Here is a 22,634-nt window from a genome sequence, read left to right as displayed (position 1 = left end):
ACAGACACACGGATGGTTAGAAGGAAGGACACAGTCAAACAAGCCGGTAGGCGACATGGGTGGTCGCTATATAATTGCATACTATTATCGTACAGTTTTTGATGGATAGGGCTGAAATTTTTTGACAAAGAGGTTGATTTTAGTGCGCATAAAAGTGCGGAAGCCGATTTTTGATTTTCCAAAAATATATATATATATAAATATTTTTCGGATTTTTTCAAAAATTTCAAAGTCCCTTTGCTAGGCAACGGTGGTGTCCATAGCAAAGGTGCTCAAAAGCATACAACTAGATCCTGGTATGAACCTACCAGTCAAGTTTCATCAAAATTGCTTGACTCCTCTGGCCTCCAGAGCTGTCCATTACATACATAGACAGACGGAAAACCTGAGAATAACGGTAGTCTAGCGACCACACAATAATGAGACGGCTTCATCATTGAAAAATAGGTTACATCAGGAGTGCATGGCAGAAAGGAAAGGGGCAGAAGAGTGGGATGCAAAGCAAGAGTGGGAGAGTCAGTCAGTGTGGCCACTCCTTGGCTTTTTTCACAAGATCTTAGCTGTTCGTTGTTCACCTTGGCGTCTTGGTTTTCTATAGGTTTTCTTGGCGTATAGGTTTTCTATTCCCATCGCTTTTCCGAAACCTTGTGAATTATTGGCTTTTTTCATTGGCTCACCTTGGCATTTATGAAAATGAGGAGTGGTCACACTGGTCAGGGTCGGTATGAACAAGAGAATGAGGTAACAATGGAACAACACTCTTGAAAGACTGGAGGGAGGGGAACAGGACAGATACAGAGTTGGCTCCACAAATGAGAAGAGGCATGAATATATGGAGTTGAAAATTCAAGAGGGAGATCTTGACTGGCATAAAGAGAAGCTTTCCCTTTCTCATCACAGACAGGTCAGTCGGCTCTCAGTCTTCTACCACCTCCTTTCTAGTCCTTCACCCTCTGCTCGTTCCGTGCTTTGTCCCCCAACCCCGCACCCCCCTTTTGGTGAACCTCCAAAAATTTACAACCACTGATCACCTCCACTCTTTCGTTTCTCTCTTCCTGTCTTCAAGACAGCTGTTCATCACCATCTCAGATCGTCCTCAATCCAAATCCATCTTTTGTACCCCCATTAACCAGCCCCTTCCGCACCCCCCACAAAATTTCATGTTTTCCCTTCCTGTGAGTTTGCGGCTGTATCCATCTTATCCACCTCATGCATCATCCCATACCACTCATTTGTCCAAGTTTCATTCTACTTTGTCCCTCCACCCTGCTGTTGGAGTTTCCCTCTCCCCCCCTCTTTTTCTGTTGTGTCCTGATTCATTCTGTGTTCGAGCTTTTCCACGAGCTTGGACTTTATATTAAAAAAAAATCCCATTGTTTCTGCTCACAGAAGAAAAAAATAATCTGAAAACCATTCAATGGGGTAGGGGCCCCTGATTTGCAAATTTCCAAGATAGAAGACAGATCATCTGAGAAAGACCTGGAGAAGAGCAGGGAAAGAGCACACGATAGAGCCAAAGTACCGTTTTTGAAGGTTACAGTGCAAATAGTCATCAAGATCAGTTTCAGAGCAGGTCAGGTATCATGATTGACTGGGATCCTTTTAACGTTGGTGGAAAAATGTCGACTTGCTGCAAAGAGCAATGAGATTTAGGATCTTGGCATTTTAGTTAGGACTGTGAAGATTTTCAAGTTTTTCCTGAGCAAACTGCTTCATTTAAGAGTAAAGGTAGGGAAGGAGAATGTGTCCAACATCAAGCTTTCCTGCAGTCAAAAAATCGAGAGGTTTGACCGCAGGTAAGCTTGATGTTGGGCTCTGGCTCATCGAAGGACTGTACGTACCAGAGTATAAAGCAATTGTGTGACTAGAATAATTGAAGTGTGGATTAGATGAACTAGTGGAAAGAAAGCACGGTTGCAGGAATTGCACAAACTGTTGATGTTGGGAGTTGATGGGGCGATGGACTATTCACTGCGGGAGATAGCAGATTTCCAATCTGCCTTGTCGAAATGCCATCCATACACGTTGGCGTCTTGGTTGCTCTCCGAGTACCGCAAAGGAGACAAAAACTAACAAGTTGCCAAAAATAACAGTAAAGACTGGAGTAAACCGAACAAATAATTTGGACAGATCTGAGGAGGAGAAGTGACAAATTGATTAATGGCGGCTGTTTCACAAGAGGCAACAATACTGAAAGACTACTTTGAGGACTGACTCCCAGTCATCTGGCATGGTGGTTATTGAAGTCTCCACTGATTTAAAAGAAGTGAGGTGGGATGACAGCAGAGAATATATACTGAAGGAAGAGCCACATAGGCGGATGTATCAAAGCTGGGAGGATACTTTCCCACAAACAGAAACAAGAGGTTGTTATTGTCGGAGACACAAAACCAGAAATACTTCAAGGGGTCAGGGAGGGGGCAGGGGGTTTGGGGAATGAATTTATGAGGATGTACTAAATCACCAACACCAGGACGTGGGCCAAGTCTATCAAAGCATAGGAAGGAGTAACAAGGGAGTGAGACAGATGAGTTGAACATCTTGAGTGAGAAAGAAAGCCTTCAGAGAGATAATATCGGAAGAGGCAGAGGTGACATGTACAGAGAGATCTGAAAAGTTATTTTAAAGCCCTCTGGCATTAAAAAAGAGGAATGAGAGAGGGAGGATCAAGATCAATATGGTTTAAAACCTGTTGGGAATAAAGCTGTGTTATCGGTTTGAACAAATCTTGCTTTGATACAAATTTGAAGATTTCGTTTTTATGTTTTACTTGCTTGAATATTTCAAGCATGACTGGTGAGTGTTGCTTCTGGAACATAAATGATATTTTTGTATGAATGGTGTGTCTGTGATGTTTACTTTCTGTTCACTTCTGTGGGCTGGCAGGATTGCCTCAGCCCAGCTATAAACTATCTCGGTGTTTCACATGTAGGGTGATTCATCAATGTGTGTGCCATCCATCAGATTGATGTTAAACTGAGCTTCCCATCTCCGGCATTTGTTGGTGGAAGTTAAAGATCCCAGAGTGACCTCTGCAAAGAGTAGGCGAGCTCTCGCCAGCACAAATTAACAAATTACAAATTCCTGCCCCGACTTCCTGTGTCGGAGTGGGACCTGTTCAGGATTGCAACCCCAGACAGAGTAACTGCTTTCGTAGCACAGACACCCTGTAAAGAACATGGCTTCACAAACTGATCTGATCACCTCGGCACATGAAAGGATTGATCAGTGCAGCTGTGTACATTTAGCATTTTGCAATGCAAGAGCTCTCTGCTCTTGCCATTAGGTCACAAAAAGCTGGTCATTAGGACCGTTCGGGCTGGTGGACAGCCCTCAAGCTCATGACATTTGTACGTAGGTAGTATAAATGAGCCACTCAGTGTCAAAGCAGAAACATTATACTTGGCAAAAATGAAAAAAATATATATTATGTCTGACATGAAGAAAAAAAAAGATACAAAAATTTACATGAATATACAAGTCAGTGAGAACAAAATGTAACAAAAAAAGCCAGTTCAAGATGGCATCACCAAATTATCAGCTGCCCACCATAGATTACGATGAGGTCAGAAATATGTGGATCGTTATTGCCAGCAATACAAACTGAACACAACATGGTAATCATGATAAAGCATAATATATATGTTTATATATATATATATATATATATATATATATATATATATATATATATATATATATATGATGCAAACAAACACGACATAATAGTGACCGAAGCTTTTCGTGCTGCACTCTCCAGGGTAAGATCGCAGCAAGTGAAGGAGGATTCACTTGCTGCTATCCTTCATATTGAAGTTCTGTCGTACCAAACATCTATATATATATATATATATATATATATATATATATATATATATATATATATATATATATATATATATATATATATATATATATATATATATATATATATATATAAAAATGCTGATTTGTACATGACATTTCATCTGCAGAAACACATTTAATTGTAAAACCATCATTCTTCCAGACTGTCCAAAGCAACTAAAGAAAGACGTTTCACTTAAAACTTTAACATTTTGTCCTGAAAACTATTCTTTTCTTTTTTTCCAAAAAAGCAAATCTTGCAACCAGCCACAATGAAGATTTTTTTTTTAAACAGAAAATAAATAATGAAAATTAAAAATCCTCAGCTTCCGAATTCATCGTTTTTTTTGAATTTGTTTTTTTTAAGAGTTAAATAATGACGGGTCACTTTGGAGTCACCAGTCCAGAAGGGGATGGTAAACCTGACATTGTAGAGAGCGATCATATCATCATAACCAGAAATACTTGATACAAAAATAAACAAACAGCCAAGTAACGCCATATTTTCGGGAGTTGGGACCACCGACAAAGTACAAAAAAAAAGGGAAGGCATTCCAACTCTCCAGCTCACCTCTCTCCACTCATCATGTGTCCCACACATTTCCCATCCATCCCAACATCTTTCCTTTTATTCACCTAATAACATAAAAAAATTCTCAATTTTTATTTTTTTAAGTTTCCCCATTCTTAAAAATCTTCCACCTTCCTTTATATTGCATCACCCACTTTTCTTCATTATCCCAAGAAATAACATAGCCAACAACATAAAGCTTTACTCGATAGCACACTTTGGTCAATCGTACTAAACTTGTCAATTTTCAAAGGTTCCCAAAATGATTCATAGACATAAAAATGCCATCACTTGAAACATCAAATGCTGCAATTATAAATCACTCTGACCCCGTTTGAAAAAGTCACTGATGCTCTCGGGGGAAACCGTCTCTGCATGTACAACTTGCGTAAAGGAAGGGAGATAAATTGAGAAAAGAATAAATGGGAGGACATAGAGTTTGGGGAGGTATATAAAAAAGAGAAGGAATGTTGGGAAACTTGAGCACAAGTGGAAGAAATTGAACAGACTGGAGGGTGGGAAGAGGGAAGGGAAGGGAAGGGAAGGGAAGGGAAGGGAAGGGAAGGGAAGGAAATGGAATAGGTACAAAGATGTCACCACATTTTGTACATAACATATGCATATGGCCCTTACAGTTTCACTGGTTACAAAATTTATGAATGAATAACATTACATCACATCTGTTCCTGCAGAATGACACAAAGAAATCTCCAAATTATTATCTTTTAAATGGTAGCACCAAAGATATTTTATTGTGCTTTCACTTCCTACATTAAATCCTTTCTCCCCATTTATATGACATTTAATACACAGAAGTGAAACAAACATGTACATTTGAGACCCTTTAAAAATGACAAGTCTTTGAGACAAATTTGGATAAACTAACAGCACAAAAAAAAATAATAATAAAAAAGTGATTGGATAGGTTTGAGAATTATTTTGCATTTTCCTTTTGGAAATATCTTATCAAAGGTCATCTCATCTGTTTAAAGGGACTCCACTGTGGATTTTTAAAAAGTGCAAATAAAACATGGAATGAGTTTTAGTGCAGAAACAGCAACACCAACTGCATAACTCTTAATGGGTATGTGTTTGAAAACCGGTCTAATCCTTTAGAGGCATGGCGAGTCAGCACTTGCCCAGCACTCCATGACGGCTGCAATTGTGTGGCAGTTCTATTTCAAAATCCTCACGATCCATCATTAGATTCTGCTGAAGAATTGGAAATGTACAGATAAGTGCTCATGATGAATGTTGTTTTACGTGAGAATCGAATGGGACAAACACTTGAAGAACTCCAGATTTTATCCCTGGCTCTGTATAACGGTGCTGGTCAACAAGCCGGGACCCATGCTCGAGTAGAATGCGTGCTATTCCAAGGTGGAAAGCTAGCTCTGCATTAAAATAAAATATCCAGAACCAAAATGTCTAGGTTCAGTTTAAATAAGTAGGGCTCCTGCCAAATAGGCAAAGAGGTACCACTCCAGAACTCAATTCTGCATACTTCTCATGATAGCAAGCAGGCTGTACAAGCCTGGGAACGACTGCAGATAATAGGTTCCTTCTAGTTTATGACTCCTGATGCTCAAACCTTAGAGCCACCTGGTGCTGGAAGTCCTAACTAGCCAATCAGCAGGCCTTTGCTTTTGAGATGTTAGATATTTCCTCCACATCTCGCTTTTCAAATTCCACCTGTCAATAACAGGTCTAAGCTTTGTGATAGACTTGCTCAACGAGCTGACATCAGCTGTTCCATGAAGGATGGCAACAGCCTTAGTTTCTCTTTCACAGCTGGTGGAAGAGGCTCCTGCTGATTGAACCTGCCAAGGAAAAGCAAGTTGAAAAGTGAACACATTTATGGCTCAACAACATTACAATGAAAACAAATTCAGAACGGTAGGGAGAAAGTCGATAAAATACAATAACATGGCATTGCATAGAAATATTCATCGTTAACATGGGTGCAAGTAATTTTTTGTGTGTGAATTCAAGGGTCATGGAAAAAACTCAAGCACAGAATGGACCAGAATACAACAGTGAAAAGGGGGAAAACAAACCAACAGCAGGGTAGAATGACACAACAGAGGGATACTTGGAAGAAGAATGGGCATGGGGAGGAATGAGATAAAGGAGAAAGGGAGGAGGACACAGGGGACGAACAATGTACGAACAAAAAATATGGATGTACGGTTCTTATTTTGATCATTCTTCCCACATTCTCACTCACCAATTCATGCAAAAAACAACACTTTCTATTTTTGTTCCACATCCACAATTATCAATCCACAGCAGCATTCTGTAACCTTCAAGGAACTGCAATCAAACATTATTCGTGAAACAGCTTTTTGTTTTGGGCCTTTGCAAATCGACACAATCTCAATAATTTGTAATGCATGTGGCTGAGTGCATAAAGGCAGTTGCAGGTTCGATCCAATAAGTACATCGCTATCTTTTTGTCTTGGAGTTGTACATGGGCCATTCAAAAAGTTCTCCGAATTCAGACTCAAAATGCCCGAGACAGATGGGTTGGTCTATTAGAGGTTCTGTGTTAACTCGTGGTTCATGATGCAGGTATCTTAGCTCAGAAAAAGAAATCACGCAATTGCTGCCATGTACAAATGTTCTTGTATTTAGGTAAAATTACTGATGTGCACTCGTCTTTGGCCTGCATGCGATTTATGCACAAGCTCCAACACAAGTCTTAAACTCTGTAAAATACTGCTCATCGAACACACACGAACACACACACGAACACACACACATACACACAAACATGAACGCACGGACACGATTATTAAAAATCTCCTCCCCCCCCCCCACATTTGTTTCTTAGTGAGGCTCATGGAAGAGCAAGGTTAAATTGACAATGGGGGACCGAGGCAACAATTGGAGACAACCAGCAAGGGAATAACAAACAGGAGAGGGAGAGAAAACACCATAATCAGCAAGTAAGAGGGTTAGGTAAGCATGGGTTAATGGGGGGAGAGAGGGTGGGAAGGATCATCAAGATCATGGGTCAAGAGGCTGTATGACAAAAAAAGAAAAACAACACACACACACATTCCTTTTTCTTATTAATCATATACATTCAATACATTTTGGAAAATAGAAAAAGCAACGGCATTTCCTGGACCAGTTTGAGTAACTTGGTCCGATAACATTTTGAACACCTCTCATATATGTGTCATCTCTAACATCAGAGGGTCGCTTGGTAAATTCCCACTCGCTAATGCACTCAAACGCACCTGCAGGTATGACCTTCCAACGTAGTAAAAGTGAAGGCTGAAACTGAGGGGTTAACCTGAAGCTGAGAGCCATCGTTGAACTGTACCCAGACCTCTCCAGAAACCAGCTGAGAGGGCATACAGAGATATTAACAATCAACTAAGACATTAATTTCCATGAACATTATCAAAATGCCTGACAATAAAAAAAAAAAAAAAAAAATACAAGGAAAAGGCTGTTCTGCTTATCTGGCATTCACCGAATCTTCACCACACTGATAAAGCACAACACACAAGACGTAACATGACGGTGACGAAAAGTGGAGAATAACATGGTCAAAAGGCAACAATAATGGAAAAGCAGACAAAGCATTAAAAATGGTGCACTACATACCTACAACACAACACGAGAAATGCAAATCCATCCATGAATAAAAATAACTGGAGTGAAGTCGATGAAGCACCATCGTAAATCCCCACACTTCCCACCAAAAGGAAAGTTGAAAGTTGGCAAAACGTTCCACCACAAATGACCCAATATCAAATTTTAAGTAAAAAAAATCTTCCGTTTTGGGGGAAAAAAAAAATCTTCCCTTGGGCTTGAACTGCGGGTAAAATCCAAACTATCATAACATATTTCATGCATCTCTCAATGATGATTGCATATACAAAGTTTCATTTGAAAATGTTTTAAAATGTACCCGCAATTGCATTTTTGGCATTTGACCTTTTAAACCAACCCAAGAGAGGCAGGGTTAAAACAATGACACTGCTGTTGCACCTTCTTGCCATGTGGTAATAAAAACTACAAAGTTTGATGAATTTCTGCCCAACCGTCGAGGAGGAGATAGCATGACGGATAGACGGACAGACAGACAAACAAATAAACAGACGGAGCAGATTAAAATATCCATCCGTTTTTTCTTTTCTTTTCAAAATGCGTGGGGATAATAAGCAACAACACAACCACATGCGACCCATTACAAAAATATTTTTGAGATATGTAAGTTTCCTAAACTTGCCGAAAATAAGTTTGAAAACAAATCCATGACAGGATGTGTGGTTTTCCGGTCTTAGGCAAATGCATTGAGAGTTTTCACAAAAGTGAGTCAGAAATTGAGCATTTAAGATGAGCTGCTCTTTTTGCTCAATATTCTGCACAATCACCTTAGCAACAGGCAATTATAATGATGATACCTTCACGAAATTTGGCATACATAGGTAGTAAGGCATGAATAATTTCATAGGTAAAAGGGTTAATCAATTATGCTAATTTTGTAACTGTCAAGACACAATGACAAATTGGGGTATGCATTGCTTGGCTCAGTTCTTTGCAATTTCTTTATTTAAAACACCCCCCTCTTTTTGTTTCTATCAGAGCGAGGCTCATGGAAGAGCAAGGTTAAAATGACATTGGGCTAGTGAGGCAACAATTGGGGACAACCGGCAAAGGAATAACAAACTGGAGAGAGAGCGAGAGGGAGAGAAAACAACATAATCAAACAAGAAGGTTAGGTAAGCATGGGTTAACGGGAGGGTGGAGTAGCGGGGTGGAGGGGAGGGGGTCATAAAGATCATGGGTCAGGATGCCGGATGACAAAAAGAAAAATTGAAAATAATACTCATAGATTTTTTTTAAAACTCATCCATTTTGAAACATCATTAGTCATTGATATTTTTTAGTGCAGGTGAAATGAATGACAGGTTTGTGTGTACTGGAATCGTGAACCAATCCTAATTAGCTAATTGGCAGAACTAATTTAATTTTAATGCTCATCATAACATGAATGATATTACATTTCACTCCATTCCATCTCGAAGAATGAAGATCAAAGCAACTTACAACTCATTTTGTAGTCACAGATCACATATACATCATCCTGCTTAATCACGAGACCAAAGGAACAGAGTAATCTTACATTAATTATATTTTAAACAGCTTTGTAACCAATTTTCTTTAAACTGATCTATTGTCCTTCAACACAAAGTAGTGAAATAATTTTTTTTTTTGAGAATTAATGGTTCTTCCTATCCTTCTTCATCTGCATCTACCTGTTGCCTCACTGTGAGCAATGTTACCAACTAACACCTCGCTCTTCCTTGAGCCTAGATTTTGTGTGCAAAACGACCACATCACACATTAAATGGTGAACATGGGATGACTGAAAGTCCATGCAATTCAGCAGAATTATTTATCAGAGCTTCACAGTCACACTGCAGGAGAGCACAGTGATGCAAAGACACAAAACAAAACAGATCACGAGGTCGGTCACAAAAGGAATCAAATGCATTGTTTTTGAAAAAGACAAAAAAAAAAGATATCTGCAAAAAAAAATTACAGATAGGCTGTTTCGCTCGAGCTAATAAAAGCCCAAGCAATCTGCCGGTGATTCTTACACACAAGGTTTCAGTTTTTTGGGGGACAATGGATTTAATTTTTTTCAAGTTAACATCTTGTCTTTTCAAATGAAAAAATTCCCAAGCATCAAGTTTAATGAGTTGTTGGCCATTTCAAGGCATATTCTATCAGAGAACTAAATGCAACAAGATCCCAGCAATGTGCTCCTAAAGATGTCTATACATCAACTTTATTCCCAATCTCTCAAAATGTCCACTACAATTATAAATATCCTTTTTGGTGAGCGTTCCTTCTTCGTACTCTCATAATAAAATCAAATAAAACTTCGACACTTGCCTTCCCAATTATTATCATCCTACCTTTCGACATCTTACCGTTACTGTTAGTTAAACCATCCTTCCATGCAGGTTGCTACTGGCAAACCAGACATGTCTGCCAAACAGAAACTTTCCTCCCTCAAAACGTCTCTGACTCCCGAGTTTCTCTCCCTGGTTACTCCCTCTGGTATGACAGACCTGAGCCTCGTCCTGGTGGAGGAGTTGCTCTCTTCATCAAAGACTCCATTCCTCACTCTCCGTGCAATGACATCATTCCCCCACATCCCCAGGAATACCTCTGGCTATGGCTTCCCTCCACTCCCACCTCATATTTATGTGTGCTGTACCGTCCATCAAACAGTGATGACTCCATTTACATCTCACTATCTGAAAACATGGACCAACTTCTATCCTCTCATTCCAACTCTCTCAATTCATTGGGACTTACTCAATCGGTCAACTTCCCGACCCGGATCTTAACCAATGGTACTCCATCTCTTCTGGATTTGATTTTAACAAATTTCCATGAAAATATCTGCTGTTCTTCCTCCGCTCCAATCGATTCTTCTGACCATGTGCTTGGCAAAGTAAACATCTCTCTGGCTGTTATTAGAGAACCACGTCAGCGCCGGTGAGTCTGGCATTTCAATCAGGCTGACTGGTAGGGACTCCAAGCAGCCATCAAACTTCTAGACTGGTCTCCCATCGCTACTTTCTCCAACATTACCTCGTCCTGGGAATTCTTTCAAAGAAACTTGCTCTCCCTCATACGCAGATTTATCCCCTCTCATCTTCAGTTGTCCTACCCTCCATGGTACACCGAAGCTTGTGACGAGGCAGTTGTCCTGAAACAACTTGCCTTTGCCTCATAGAAAGCAAACCCAACTGAGGGTAATTTCAGTTCCTTCTATAAGACTCAGAACAAGTGTGTGTCTACCCTCAGGAGAGCCAGAAAACAACATCTTTCAAATCTCAAGTCTGAGCTCTCAAACCTCTCTCCCTCCTCCAAATTCTGGTGCCATCTAATCAAATCTGTTTCTGGCGTATGCTCCCCCTCCACCCCTCCCTTACCTCAAATGGCTGCACTGCTGATACCGCACATGAAAAGGCTGAATGGCTAACCTCGGTGTTTGCATCTAAATCGTGTGTCCGAAACCCATCCCTTTCTGTACCCACCTTACTCAGTCGCACCCAACTGTCCCTAGACTTGTGTCCTTTTCTTCTGACAAGGTGGAGTGCTTTCTGTCAAACCTCGACTCAGATCCTGCAACCAGTCCAGACGGCATCAGCCCACATGTCCTAAAAACCTGCTCCATTGTTCTTGCTCACCCTCTCTCTGTTCTACTCATGCTCTCATTTGCTCAAGGTCATCTGCCATCTGCTTGGAAATCAGCAAACATTACCGCCCCACATAAAAAAGCTGCAAAAACACATCCCTGAAACTATAGACCAATCATCCTTCTCCCAATCATCAGTAAGGTTATGGAATCCATCATCACTTCATACATTAAATCCTTCCCCTTCTCCAATGGCTTGATTTCCGATCATCAATTTGGTTTCAGATCAGGTCACTCTACCCTGGATATGTTGCTTCTGCTCTCCCAACAATGGATGGAGGTACTCGATGCCAGACATGAAATCAAAGTCAAATCCCTAGACATATCGCGTGCTTTTCACACGGTCTGGCACCCTGCCCTGCTCACCACACTCTCTTCCTATGGTATCCAAGGCCATCCCAACTCATGGCTCACAGACTTCCTCTCCTGTTACAGCCAACATGTGGCCCAAAATGAAGTTCTCTCATTCCCTCTTCCTGTCCAGGCTGGAATTCCTTAAGGTAGCGTTCTGGGCCCTGTTCTTTTTCTGGTTTTCATCAATGATCTCTCCGACTCTGGAAAATCCTCCTTATCTCTATGCCGATGACTCCACCCTCTGTCGTACCATCTGTCATCCCTCAGACTGGCAAGCTGCAGCTTCTTTGCTCACTGCAGATCTGGATAAAATTACAAACTGGTCCAACACGTGGAACATGTCTTTCAATCCGGACAAATCTCACACTCTCACTATGTCTCTCCGAAAGGACCGTTTCGAAACCCCCCCCCCCCCATACTTTTTCAGCAATCCTCTGAAAGAAGTCCTTTCATTCAAGCTTCTGGGTCTCACTATCTGCCATGATCTTTCCTGGGAAAGCCACATTTCCAACCTGGCCTCCAAAGCCAGTCGTCGACTGGGAATCCTCCGACGTGCAAAGTCCTTCTTCGACCCACCTGAGCTCCTGACCACATACAAAGCTTTCCTCCACAGCCTGATGGGGTACTGCTCTCCCCTCCGGGCTGATGCTCCTGTCTCTCACCTTTCTCGGCTTCACGCTGTGTAAACCAAGGCATTTAGGATTATTGGTATCTCCCACGATGAGGCTGAGTCTTTAGGCCTCACACTCTCTCGCCACAGGCAGGTCGGTGGTCTTTCTGTCTTTTATCGTCTCCTCTCCAGTCTCACCCCCCCTCCCCTCCCCTGTCTGCGATATGTCCCCACCATATTTCTGCAGGGCGGTCAAGGTCCGCCAACAACCCCCTTCTGGTAAAACTACCAACATCAAAAATCACTAATCACTTTCACTCCTTCATTCCTCTTTTTCCCCACCTTTGGCATAAACTCCCACATTCTCTTCAATCAAATTCTTCCCTCCAGGCCTTCAAAACAGCTGCTCCCCACCACCTCTTATCTTCCCCCATCCAAAACCTCGATCTTTTCCACCCCTGTTAATCCACCCCAATCCCACGTCCTTCAAATTAGTCCAAGAGCATTAAGTCAAAATAGGCCCTAACCTGGACATTTTTGGTAACAAGCTGATTTTTTCAGGATAGGTCCAGGAATATGTCTAGAATAACATACTAAAAGTCCTCATAAATCCTCCTTGAGCGTTTTCCGCAATCCAAGATGGCGTCCAAAATGGCCGCCTCTTCTGTTTTTCTCATAACTTTGCAAGCAGGTTTCCCCAAAACACACTTTAAATGTCTACATATATGTTTTGAAGTATGAGGAACTCATTAGAATACATCTTAAGAGATGCTGAAGCACGCAAGTACCAATAAGACCTCTTGAGTTCTTCCAAAAGTCCAGGCAGAAGCAGACGCCGACACCCTGATTGTCTCCACAGCACTAGCACTGGCAGAGTCAGAACATGTGCCAGTTGCTGTCGTTGGTACGGACACAGACTTACTGGTAATGCTAGTTGCTCGGGCAACCTCTTCCACAGATGTGTACATGCTATGCCGCAGTAATCCTGTCACGGTCTTCAACATTCATGAGATTCAGCATGCCATAGGGGACACAAGAAATCACTTGATGTTTCTTCATGCTGTGACGGGATGTGACACGGTCTCTGCGATCTATCGTCAGGGCAAGCGTAAAGCTTTCAACACGGTGCACAAGAAGCGGGACTACGACTTGCTGGATACCTTCACAAACAGTGGAAGCACCCATGACGAGGTGGAAAAAGCTGGGGAAGGCTTCATTCTTAAGCTTTATGGAGCCAGCAGTTTTGAATCTCTTGATGACTACCGTCACATCGCATACAAACGGGCAATCGGTCGCAGTTCCCTGAGTTCATCCTTTCAGCTAGAAAGTCTACCTCCAACTAGTGCTGCAGCAAAGCAACATTCATATCGCGCCTATCTTACCGTCCAGGAATGGATGGGTAACTCCTTATCGCCAACAGAATGGGGCTGGCGATTTCAGGACGGGACTCTTACCCCGGTAGAAACAGACATTGCTGTTGCACCCGACACTTTGCTGAACATGGTGGCATGTGGGTGTAAACCAGATGGTTGCAGAAGCATGACATGTAGCTGCAAGAAACTTGGGCTCTTTTGTACCTCAATGTGCAATAAATGCAGTTGTCTCAATTGCAACAATACAGCACCAACTCTTATAGATGCCGACGATGATATTACCCCAACTTCAGAGGACATCAACATTGAAGATACAGCATCCGACGATGAAGACAATGACTGATGCAACTAGGTGTGTGCATGCGTAAGGTAAAGATTCATCTGAAACTTTTGAGGTTTGAATCTCTAGCATGATCTTGTTTTGAATGTCTTTGCCTCTTGAAACAGGCTAAAACAGCAGTCTGTTGATAAGTGGCGGATATTTTGAGCACCATTTGAATTTCAGAAAGAACTTCAGCGGTTTTATTGTTTCCTTTGTACTTCAAAGTATCTGAGTGAGTTCCTTATTTCTCAAGACATAATATATTTAGAGATTTAAAGTGCATATTGAGGTAACTTAGTCACAGGGTCATGAGAAAAACAGAAAATTGCAACCATCTTTGGCGCCATTTTGGATTGCGGAAAACGCTCAAGGAGGATTCATGAGGACTTTTAGTATGTTATTTCACACACATTCCTGGACCTTTCCTGAAAAAATCAGCTTGTTACCAAAAATGTCCAGGTTAAACCCTAATGCTCTTGGACTAAATTCCCTTCTAATCTTCTTGAAAGTCCTTGTAATGTCCATCTTGTGTTCCCTGTGTTCCCCACCCCATCCCATTCCCTTCCACAGAACTCCTAATGTTTGTTCCCCAATGTTTTGTCCTTCCCACTCCCACCCCTCTTGTCTCATGCCCCCCTCGCTGTGTGTTGTGTGTTAGCTCTCATATGTATACAATGCCAATGTATACAAAAATGTATACAAAATGTATACAAAAATGTATACAAAATGTATACAAAAAAAAATGTATGTGTATGTATACTTGCCAATGTATACAAAAAAAAAGAAAAGATACTTTAACAATACCAAACACGACATTGCAAGGTGAAATGAAATGAACTTCCACATTCAAAATACTTTCATTTGATCACCCACGCAATGTCTGTGTTCTCAAACAACAGCACTCTCATTCCTTCCACCAAAGTTCCTGCATCAGATCTGGCGAACATAAAACCTTCAACTTCCAGCATATTTAATTGGAATACCTGAGAAGCCCATCCCATGTTGGGTTTGAAGACAGACCGCACAATCTGACCATGAGGCACCTCCGCAGTTGGCAAACTCCTGTCATCCGTCGCTATGGAAATTGAGATTGCTTTGCAAGAAGTAACCTGCAAGAACATTCAATACAGGGAAAAGCCACAACAGGTTAAGTACATAAAACAAAGTATTTGGTACAAGTGTAAAACAATGACCACCAACAACAATGAAATTTGTGCAGCAAAAATGAGAAATGCAGCACCAAATATTGTTACTAAATTCCATGTCAAAGCTACTTGACAGGTCTTTGGGAATAGAATTTTAATGTGCTCTGAGAAATTGTCATAAGCAGAATGATGCAAGAACGTACAGAAGGTGAGATGCTGGGTGGAATACGAGAGACCCCAACATCAGAAAATGCATAATACTGGGTAGCTGGTGCAACGGATGAGGACAAGCAGGACTGAGCAGCAAGCATTGCAGTGGGTCGCCTAAAATAGAACAAAAGAAGACAAAAAAGACTTTTGAAAAATACATTCAAAACTGGAAACAAACAGATCAATTGGTATAAGAATGCAAACTAAAGTGTATAACAGCACTCAAACTTACAAAAAATAAAATTTATGTGGGCAAGGGGACAGTAATAAAACCTTGGCCCTTCATACTGCTAAAATACCTACAGTACAGAAGTTGAAGCAATCTTCATGTGTACATGGAGGGAAAGAGGGTTGGTGGTGGAAGTGGGAGGGGTGGGGAGGGGGGAGGATGTATTGATTAAAAAAAACAACAAGGGAGAAAAAATAATTTGTTTTTGAAAAAGCAAATGAGGTTTATCAGAGATATAAAGGTCATCCGAAATGTTCTCACATAATGACAGACAAACTTTATTCATTTCACATTGTTTTCAGGTCTTGTCAAGTTAGGTCAGATAAGATCTGTGACTGCCTACAGGTACCATGTTAACCTGCACTAATCTATTTCATGGTCAGGTTGTCGGTGACTAAACCGATCCCCCATCAAGTTTCTTGGTGAGGAGGGTTTATGATATGGACACTCAGCAGGATTAAAAACAAAACCTATCAAAAGATGGAGGAGCTCCTTGTGAGCCAACAACTATCCATATCTCGTGGCCAAATGTGTCTGTGGACCTCCTACAATTGAGATACTTTTTATAAGGAGGTTGGTGGCAGGATTTGCACTCCGGCCACCGTAAACCCCTTCATTCTGAAAAAGATACAAAAAGCACAAAAAATAAACAAACTGAAAACACTCCGTGGGAGTACCTCCTGGGCAGCTCACTGGATGACTGGATTGGGGCAAAGCCTTCGGGACCCCTAATCTTTGATGATAGAAGGAAAACCACAGGGTAGCCTTCCAATGTCAGATTGAGGCAGTGTGTGTCGGGGTGGTGCTGAGGTGTCGTCCACCAGATGGCAGTCTCCTTGGGTTAACCTGAGACGGTCCCTTTGGGTGGGTGATGGAATAGCCCATCCCTAAGGGAGGATGATCACCTGTCTGTTATCATCTGAGCTCAAGCATTTGGACATCGGTATTGCAACACTCTCTGAGGTTTGGAGACTGAATTGCGGTGAGATCATGGAGGGTGGTTACAACTACTCTTGGTCTGGTCGCTCTGATGGTTACCATGCCCAAGGAGTTGCTGTAGCTGTATCCAATAATCTGATTCCAATGGTAATTGAGGTAACACCGATCAACGAGCATATTGTAAGACAAAGGATTCATCACTCCTTGGGTGTAATTTCCCTGGTCTATGTATATGCTCTGACTAAGGTGAGTGATCTCACTGTGAAGGATACATTCCATGCCACGCTCGAGTCTGTGGTTGATCAGTGCCCCAGGCGAGATACTCTTCTAGTCTCGGGGGATTTCAATGCATCAACTGGAACTGGTAGGGATGGTTATGAGACATGTGTTGGTCCTCATGGGTCTGAAACTGTGAACCAGAATAGCATTAAGTTTCTTGACTTTTCAAGAAGTCATGGACGTATGGTGGCTGGTTCATTGTTTCAGCACCCACAGGCTCATCACTGGGCTTGGTATTCCAACGCTGGTGGTGTGGCAAAGGAGATTGACCATGTGCTCGTTGATGGTCGCTGGAGGATGGTCCACAACTGCAGGGTCCACCGGAGTGCTCGGTTCATCAATACTGACCACAGGCTTGTTGTAGCAACTCTGAAGTTTCAGCTTAAATCCAGGAGAATGGTACCATCCCAGCCCAGGCTGGATGTTGGCAAGCTCAAGGATGAGAGGGCAGCTGAGGAGTTTGCAAACAACCTGAGTGGGGATTTGGAGGGTTTGGAAGCTTTGAGGAATCCTGAAGAGTTGTGGAGTGCCTTCAAGACCACCATCCTTGATGTTGCTAGTGGAATTATTGGAACTCACCCGAGGGCAAAGAAGAATTTTGTCTCTCAAAGAACACTAGATACTATTGACCAGAGTCACAGGGCCAGGCTGAATGGCAGAGCTGAGCTGTTCAGGGAGCTGAGGCATAACACTGTACGTGCACTGAGCGTGGACAAGGAGGCCAATATGCAAGGAATCAGTGAGGGGGTAGAACATCACCTGTGGTCAAGTGATTCTCAGCCGACTTACAGGGGAATTCGCGCATTGCGTTCCTACAAGCCCATCCCTCGGTGTACTGCAGTTAGAGCAGAGGGTGATGGGTTCTCCACAGAGGAGTCAGAAATGAAGGCCCGCTGGGCCAGTTACTTTGAGCGGCTGTACCAGACTGATCCACCAACTGTCGAGTTGGATGTCAGGGGTGTTACTATCCTGATGTTACTATCCAATCATTTGTGATCCACCTTCGTTTGTGGAAACACAGACTGCGATGAACTGGTTGAAATGGGGTAAAGCTCCAATGAATCTGTAAAGCTCCTGTGTAAAAAAGGGATCTGTGGCATCCATGCTGATCTTCTCAAGGCTAGTGGGATGCTGTACTCATGTCGTTTGAATGCATTTCTGTGCTCTGCCTGGAACACAGGCATCATCCTAATTGACTGGAAGAGGGGCCTTGTTGTCCTTCTCTGGAAAGGGAAGGGTGATCGCGAGGACTGCAACAAATACTAAGGGGTGATGCTGCTGTCAGTGCTGGGCAAGGTCTTTGCTCAGATAATTATTTATAGGTTCAGCACCATCTACTTGAGCACCAGCGTCCAGAGCAGTCAAGCTTTACACCAAAGAGGTCAACGATTGACCATATCCTTGCTCTTCGGGTCCTCGCCGAACACAGATGAGAGTTTTGGCAGGGGCTGCTTGCAGCCTATATTGATCTCTGTAAAGTGTTCGATTCAGTGAATTGGGATGCTCTTTGAAGGATTCTTAGTCTTCGTGGGGTGCCACCAAAACTAATCCATCTGATGTCTGAACTCCACTCTTGTACTGAGCGTGCTGTGAGATGTGGTGATACCATCTCTGACATTTCCAGTTGTTACTGGAGTTTGTCAGGGGTGTGTACTGGCCCCCACACTTTTCAACGCTTGTATGGACTGGATTCTGGGAAGGATGTTGGAGAGATCAAGCTGTGGTGTATCGTTTGGGAATGTCAAGATCTCTGACCTTGATTTTGCAGATGATGCAGTCATCTTGGCAGAGAATGTAGATATCCTTTTGGGGGACCTTGAGCTGCTGAATGAGGAGTCGGAGCCGCTGAAATTACGGGTTTCCTTGGTCAAAACTACGATCCAGGCTTTCAATTACATCTTGGATGCTGCTATCTTGTCTGTACCTGTTTGTGGTAAGGATATTGAGGTCACAGAGAAATTCACTTTCCTCGGCAGTGATATTCATGTCTCTGCTGACTGTGAGCTAGAGGTCAACAGATGTCAGGGTCGGGCCTGCGGAGTCATGGATTCACTGGATCATGGGGTGTGGAACTGTCCGTACCTGTTCGGGAGGACGATAGTTTGAGTCTTCAGGTCCTTGCTGCTTCCAGTCTTGCTCGACGAATATGAGAGCACTCTGACCAAGGATCTGAGAAGGTGACTTAATTCCTTTGGTACCAGGTCTCTTCGGAGAATCCTTGACTATCGCTGGTCGGACTTTGTGTCCAACTCAAAGGAGATTTGTTTCCTGCACAGTCTGTGAGCATCAGCTGCGGCTCTATGGACATGTGGCTCGCTTTCCTGACGCTGATCCTGCTCACCAGATTCTCTCAGCGAGGGAGCCTCATGAGTGGAGGAGGCCCATGGGCCGACAACGTGCCTCGTGGTTGCAGCAGGTTGATCGGCATCTCAAGTAGATGGGGATGGGCCAGGAATCTGCCTGGGGGATGGCCAGACAGAGGTGCCTGGAGTGCCGGCGGAAAGTGGATGCAGTGATGTGCTACTCCAGCGCATGCTCCCATACCTGACCTGACATTCGTTTTTCAGAACTTCATTCCTCTTCAATGCACTTATTCCAGGGGTCAACCAATTTTTTAATGCAAGCACAGAAGCCATATTTCTAGTGTCAAATGCAGTGGATGTGACTGCATCAATCTCTTCAGTGGGTGCAAAAATGATTTACAGTGGCCTCAAAAAGTATTAACACCCTTCCAATAATGCCACATTTGGATGAATTACAAATTATGTGGAAACATGTTCTCCACATGAACGTTTTTATTCATAACTGAAGAGATCAAACTACACACTGTGAGAGTTGAAAGATAATATATGTCAGGAATACCTGCAAAAAACATGTACAAATCAAAATTCACTGATTGAAAAAGTATTCAGCACCCAACGTCAGTACTTGCTGGAAGCACCTTTTGCAGCAATGACTGCTTTGAGTCTTTTAGGGTAAGTCTCTACCATCTTTGCACAGAGAGATGGTGAACTATTTGCCCATTCTTCCTGTGAAAATTGCTCTCGTTCTGCCAAGTTTGATGGGGAACGTCGATTGACTGCAATCTTCAAGTCTCACCAAAAATGTTCAAGTCAGGACTTTGACTGGGTCACTCAAGAACATTTATCTTATTATTATTCAGCCAATTCAGTGTGGCTTTTGCGTTGTGCTTTTGATCATTGTCCTGCTGAAATGTGAATCTCCTACCCAGTTTCAGATTCATGGCTGACTCAAGCAGGTTTTCATCAAGAATTCTCCTTTACTTTGTACTGTCCCTTCTATCCTGACAAGCTTGCCACTCCTTAGTGATGAAAAGCAGCCCTGTAACATGATGACAAAAGGTATGGTGTTGACTTAGTGATGTGCAGTGTTCGACTTGCACCAGAAGTAGCACTTTAAATTTAGACCAAAAATTTCAATTTTTGTCTCGTTTGACCATAAAACCTTTCCCCACATGCCTGCAGTATCATCAAAATGCTTTTTTGCAAACTCCATACAAGCTTTTAAGATGTGTCTTTTTCAGCAATGGCTGCTTTCTTGCCACTTGTCCAGAGGCCAGCTTTGTGAAGGGAACGGGACATTATTAATTGGTGAACACTGACCATCATCTCGGACGTAGGAGCCTTGCAGATATTTCAGTCATTGTTGGATTTACAGTAACATCCCAAACCAGTTTCCTGCTTGCCCGGCTGCCGAGTTTGGAATGGCGACCTGATTTGGGTTGTCTGGGAAATATGATACGTCTTCTACTTCTCAATGATGGATTTCACCATAAACAAAGGGATAAGGAGTGACTGAAATCTTTTTAGAACTCTCTCCTGAATGGTGCTTCTCCACCACAATATGTATCACTTCTTTGGAAAGCTCCTTGGTCTTCATCTTTGCCTTGTTGATTGGCCAAGTGAGTTGCACCTTAAAACTCCTTAAATAAGTGGGGAGCTTAATTTTTTAAGTTAAACCATTGATTACATTCAGGTGAAAGCTGTTACACTTAATTTGTAACTGTTTAAACAAATAATTTGCTCCTGAAGTGATTTAGGATGAATTAGGCAAAGGGTTTGAATACTTGTGAAACTGACAATCATCTGATTTTTCTCTGTTTCTCGAACCTGTTCACATTTTATCTGCAATTTTTAGCTTTAGCACTTTGAAGTAGTTTGTGAAGACTCTATATATTAAGTTTGATTTGAAAGAATCATGAAATAAGCTCAGGTGGCATTTGCAGGCCACTGTACCTGTGGTTATGGTTTGTCTTTCTTTACAGTAGCGAGTCTCATGTAAGAGAATGGTGAGGCAAACATCAAGAGAATGAATGAACATGAAAAGAGAAGGGAAGAAGGGAGGTATTTTTTTTTTGGGGGGGTGGGGAAGGAAACACTAAAACGAGCTAGTAAGATGGTTAGAACAGCAGGGGTTAACGGGGTAATAAAGATCATGGGTCAAAAATAGGAATGACAAGAGATGGCAGATTCGGGAGAGACATGTGATGCTGGGGTGCTAGCCCACAGCAGAGAGCAGTACTCCATTGAGCTACAAACAAAGGCCTTTTAGACTGTGAGTAGCTCTGATTTTCCAAGGAAACATTTGGATCGCATTAGAATGTCCACTTTGCAGCTGACTTTGGAGGATAGAGCCTCATATGAGTGGAGGAGGCCAATTTGCTATGTGGTCGGCCCAGGAAAGGTCATGGCTGAGTGGTGAAGCCGAGAAGTTCAAGAGACTGATCTTCTTCCAGTGGTTCACCAAGGAAGTAGATAGGTGGATTAGTTTGATGATCCTTTCAGTGTGATCGGGTGAGAATGAGATTTTCCAGGATTGAAGGACAGGTATTTATCAGACAAGTATTTGATAATTTCCAGATGAGCAGAGATGCAACTGCTGTCTGTCGAGCAGAAGGATTGGGTATTGAATGACACAATGTGAAGTCCGCAAAAAGGGAGAGAGAGTTTTTCAGAGCATCTGCGAGGTCAATTATGTAGATGTGGAACAAGAATGGGCAAAAAAAAACAATGTAAAAGGGATCTTCAGGCTCAAATAGTAGAGGGGTGGAGAGAGTTCAATTGGTGGTAATACGTTGACTACATGAGTTGAGGAAGTCAGAAATTCAGGAATAAAGGCGACCATCTATACCACAGGCAGAGAGCTTGGCAAGCAAATAAGGATGCCAAACTGTGTCGAGCTCCTGAGATATGTCCAAGGAGATAGTCCTGCCCTCTTGATTGAGATTTCAGGCTTTTAACCATTGCCGAGGAGGGAGCAGAAACATGTCAAGAGTTGAGTGACCAGGGCAGAACTGGAATCCAAACTGATGGTCAGAGATTGGGCTGTTTGAAAACAGGAAATACTTGACATCAGAAGCAATGTTGGATCCCATGACTTTGCTTCCAATTAGAAGTAAGCTCTCTGGCCAATAGACAGTGGGTATGTTGGGTTAAGATTGGGACAGAATTATAAAATGTCATTAAAAGCCTTTCAAGTTAAAAGAAAACTAGTTATAT

The 22,634-nt window shown here is 42.3% G+C and overlaps 1 protein-coding gene across 3 annotated transcripts in view; it reads right to left on the bottom strand.

The window, feature by feature from the left end:
* Nucleotides 1–3,407: 3,407 nt before the first annotated feature.
* PLK4 (polo like kinase 4) overlaps nt 3,408–22,634 on the bottom strand; it is a 162,861-nt gene continuing 143,634 nt past the window's right edge. For all 3 annotated transcript variants that reach the window (XM_085885559.1, XM_085885560.1, XM_085885561.1), the window contains 4 exons: nt 15,662–15,782; nt 15,297–15,422; nt 7,663–7,769; nt 3,408–6,237 (listed from right to left, as the gene is read on the bottom strand). In XM_085885559.1, the coding sequence (XP_085741685.1) occupies nt 6,147–6,237; nt 7,663–7,769; nt 15,297–15,422; nt 15,662–15,782 (445 nt within the window). In that variant the 3' untranslated portion in view covers nt 3,408–6,146. The remainder of the gene's footprint in view (nt 6,238–7,662; nt 7,770–15,296; nt 15,423–15,661; nt 15,783–22,634) is intronic.

Source organism: Eptatretus burgeri, chromosome 6 (genome assembly GCF_056783735.1).
Source record: "Eptatretus burgeri isolate ZD-2024b chromosome 6, Ebu_testis_v1, whole genome shotgun sequence".
In the NCBI taxonomy this organism is placed as follows: Eukaryota; Metazoa; Chordata; class Myxini; order Myxiniformes; family Myxinidae; genus Eptatretus; species Eptatretus burgeri.
This window is presented reverse-complemented; position numbering and strand designations above follow the sequence as displayed.